At 43.5% G+C, this 4378-nt stretch overlaps 1 protein-coding gene across 1 annotated transcript; it reads right to left on the bottom strand.

Annotated features, from left to right (window-relative positions):
- Positions 1–207: 207 nt before the first annotated feature.
- LOC148012503 (pentatricopeptide repeat-containing protein At2g33680-like) lies at positions 208–3943 on the bottom strand. Its single transcript, XM_087668972.1, has one exon. The coding sequence runs from the start codon at positions 3714–3716 to the stop codon at positions 342–344; it is 3375 nt and encodes a 1124-aa protein (XP_087525098.1). The 5' UTR covers positions 3717–3943; the 3' UTR covers positions 208–341.
- Positions 3944–4378: the final 435 nt, after the last annotated feature.

The raw sequence follows: 4378 nt of genomic DNA, 5'->3' as shown, positions 1-4378 counted from the left end.
GTACAAACACGTGGCATCCCCTTCCCTGCACAATGGATATATATATAACACCGTGATAGGGTTTTCCCTTTTCCAAGATGCCACCTTATGATGTTAAATGAAAGCTGGCTTTATGAGTATATTGATATACACTTACCTGGACACAATATGATGTAGCTCATCTATCCAGTATCAGTTCAATCTTAACATACCCAGAGCCATACATGTATATATCAATTATTAACTTGCATTCATTAAAGAGATGCAGCTATGAGAGAACTAATGCTCTATCTGCAACCTTGAAGGGCGGAGATCAAATATAGGCAAGATTTTATAATGTAAAATGTTGGCTTCATTGGGCATTAGGCATGAATACTGTTGCTCTTTAGTATGTGCAGACAATGCTCCTTATCAAGTGCATGTCTCAAAACCAAGTCTAGATTCGGCATATAACCTTCATCCCTCATGCTGGAATTTAATATTTCTAGGGCTGCTGTGACCTCCTTGCTTTGGATGTCACCCACAATAAATTCATAGAACTTATTGTTCAGTTCCAAAGACACACTTGCAGGCATTTTCTTTGCCGCTGCATGTTTCCTCAACTCTTCCATTTTCTCTGCATCCATCCATTTGCCCACACTTGCATAAATGTCTGCCATAAGCAAGTACGCTGGAGCATCGTCTTCATTCACTTCAATAAGCTTTTGAAAACATCTAAGTCCCACTTCCACTTTCCCATGAATTTTACAAGCACTCAGCAGAACTCTCAAAATTTCACCAGAAAAAAGGCATTGCATGTCTTCAGCGAATTTCTCTGCTTCATAAACAAGCCCTGCTCGTGCATAAAGATCAATCATACAAGTAAAGTGGTCTAATGTGGGTTTAATTCCATGTTTATCTCTCATTAACTTGAAATACTCCTGACCCTTCAGAACCAAGCAGGCATGGCTGCATGCAGCAAAAACACATGTGTATGTGATAGCATCTGGCTTCACACACTGTTTTATCATGTCTTCAAAACACTGCACTGCCATCTCACCATTGTGATTCTCACCATACCCCTTTATCATTGCATTCCATGACACAACATCTCGGACACGTAGCTTATCAAAGACTTCCTGTGCTTCTGCAAGTGCACCACATTTCGCATACATATCTACCAATGCACTGCCAACAAAAAGATCCCTGTCCAGGCCAAGCTCGGTGATTTTGACATGCATTTCTCTGCCTGCTTCTGAAGCTCCCAAATTTCCACATGCTTTCAAGCTGCAAGCAAAGGTCACAGCAACAGGACACACTCCCTTCAGCTGCATTTTTCGGAAGCGATTCAAAGCTTCCTCACAAAATCCATGGTCGGCATATCCAGAAATTAATGCATTCCATGTGACTTCATTTTGAACTGGCAGGCTGTTGAACACTTTCTGTGCTTCTGCAAGAGAGCCACATTTTGCATACATGTCCAGTTGCGAGCAGCCTACATATAGTTCTGCTTCCAATGCCCTTTTGGTAGCCTCTCTGTGTATTTCTCGACCTGTTTCTAAAGCACCTACATTGCCACAGGCTATCAAGCTGTTAACAAAAGTGCAAACATCAGGAGAAATACCTTCCAACTCCATCTTTTGAAAAGATCTTAATGCATTATCATGGAGTCCATTTTCCACATAGCCAGCAATGAGAGCAGCCCATGAAACTGTGTTTCGAGTCTGAATCCGAAGAAAGAATTCCTGTGCTTCTGCAAGTGAGCCACATGTGGCATACATATTCACCAGCATGTTGCTCACTTCAAGGTCTCTTTCAAAACCCCTTCTGATAATATCTGAATGTGTTTTGTGGCCTGTTTCTAGAGCTCCCAGAATGCTACAAGCTTTCAAGCTGTTGAAATATGTAACAGCCGTTGGCAAGATACCATCCAGCTGCATTCGTCTGAAACAATTCAACGCTTCCTGACCAGAACCAAGTTTGATGTGACCAGCAATCAGTGCATTCCATGAGGCTGAGCATCCTTGATCTGAAAGCATAGAAAATAATTTTTGTGCTTCTGCAAGTGATCCCAATTTGGCATACATATTTATCAGGGTAGTATCCACATGAAGTTCTGATTCCATTCCCCGCATGACAACTTCAGAGTGTAATACATGGCCCATTTCTGAATGTCCTGCATTCCCACAAGCTTTCAAACTGCAAACAAACATGCCAGAATCGGGAGATAACCCCTCCAGCTGCATCTGCCTGAAACTGTTCACTACATGGTCTGACAACCCAAGTTCAGCATACCCGGCGATCATTGCAGTCCATGAGAAAACACTTTGGGCTGGCAGCTGATCTAAAACATTTTGTGCCTCTACAAGTGAGTGACATTTGGCATACATATCCACAAGTATGTTGCCAACATCAAAGTCCATTTCCCATCCCCTTTTGACAATTTCGGAGTGCACTGCTTGGCCTGTTTCTACAAGTCCCAAGGAGGCACAAACTTTCAAGCCACAAGTGAAAAAGGGAGCTGCCAGATAGATGCTATCCAACTGCATTTTGTCCATACAGTCCAGTGCATCCTGTCCTAAACCATGTTCCACATACCCTGTGATCATTGCATTCCATGATACTGCAGTTGGAACTGGAAGCCTGTCAAATACTTCTCGTGCTTCCCAGAGCATACCACATTTAGAATACATATCCACTAAAGTGGTCCCAACATATACATCTGTTTCCAAACCCCTCTTGGTGATTTCAGAGTCGAGGACCTGACCTGTTTCTGAATCTCCTATTATGGCACAAGCTTTCAAGCTGGAGAAAAAGGTAGCAGCAACAGGTGTGATACCATCTACCTGCATTTTCTGAAAGCACATCAATGCTTTATCAGCATGTCCATATTCGGCATATGCTGCTATGATTGCAGTCCAGGGTACTGCATTTCGATCTGATATTCTATCTAACAATGTTCTTGCTTCTTCAAATGAGCCGTACTTGGCATATACATCAATTAGTGTGTGGCTTACATACAAGTTATTTTCCAGACCTAATTTGGCAATTTCCATGTGTAATTCTTGGCCTATATCCATACCTTCAACACTGTGACAGACTTTCAAGCTGCAGACAAACGTGTTAGCATCTGGAACAGCACCCTCAAAAGCCATTTGCTTTAAGAAACTGCAAACTTTCTCACCAAGTCCATATTCAGCGTACGCCGAAATTAGAGAAGTCCATGAGACCACATCATGGACAGGAAGTTCATCAAACACGTAACGTGCTTCTGTGAGTGAGCCACATTTGCCATACATATCCACCAGTGTACTCCCAATAAAGAGATCCCTTTCCAATCCTTCTCTGATAATTCTGAACTGCAATGATCTGCCAGATTCCACATCTTTCAGGCTGGCCAAAGCTCTCAGGAGGGCAACATAGGTGTACTTGTTAGGTTGTACAGATTCATCCTGCATTGTCTGGTAAAGTTGGAAGGCCTCGCAAGGTTCGCCACTGTAGATGTAGCCTGAAATGAGTGTGCTCCAGGAGTGCTCGCTGCGATAAGGCAACCGATCGAAGACATGCCGGGCATCGAGCAAGCTCCCGCAATCTGCTAGCAAGGGCACTAGGTGGTTCCCCAGGATGGCATGGGAATCCAGCTGGTGCTGCTGCATGTAGGCATGCAACAGCTTGGCACGGGCCAGATTCTTCTCGTGTCTGCATGTGCGCAAGAGGCCGATGAGATAGTCGACCGTCACAGGAGGCCCCGCTGTCATGAGAAGGGGTGTTTGCCTCTGCTGCTACTGCGAAGCTCAACATCCCCGGACTGCTCCTTCTTTCCCTCTGATCTGTGGACGTCGTGCTCAAAGGCCTCGTGTCACGGCAACAATCTGCCATCGACATTTGGGGAGGGCACAGCGGACCCAGGATGCCGGCTGATCCACAGTGGCATAGAGGGAGGGAAGTCACTGGGCTGGAGATGGAAGGGGGAGAAGGGAGAGACCTTCACCGGACTTCAAGTTATAATCTATCGTGAGACATATAATATAAATATATATATCAATAAATAAATAGCATAGGAGAAAGTACACAATATATATCAATAAATAATCTTTTCTATTCATGATGTACAAAGATATAACATCGAGGCATATCTCAAGACTACATCTTCATGATGTCATAAGCTCCACTTCTAAGGGTTCATTACTAAACATAAGAAATCACATGTAGAAGCACATTCCAAGCACAGCTTGACCGATTGCTACTCCCTATATAGGTATTTTTTCTCCAACACTAAGGGTATAACTACAAAATACCTTTACACTCGCCCCGCTTAATAGATTGCTATTCCCAACAAGATAAGGGTGGTTTTCTTGACTCATGCTCTGAGGTCTTAACATAGCTCATTCTATCAAGCTAGCCAATGTTTGCCAGTCTA

This window comes from Lygodium microphyllum, chromosome 27, assembly GCF_053477565.2.
Source record: "Lygodium microphyllum isolate KBCC chromosome 27, Lygodium_microphyllum_v1.1.10, whole genome shotgun sequence".
NCBI classification, from domain to species: domain Eukaryota; kingdom Viridiplantae; phylum Streptophyta; class Polypodiopsida; order Schizaeales; family Lygodiaceae; genus Lygodium; species Lygodium microphyllum.
This window is presented reverse-complemented; position numbering and strand designations above follow the sequence as displayed.

What these genes read in the sequence shown, in the direction of transcription:
- LOC148012503 (XM_087668972.1), bottom strand. Translation starts at nt 3,716, where the DNA reads ATGACAGCGGGGCCTCCTGTGACGGTCGACTATCTCATCGGCCTCTTG.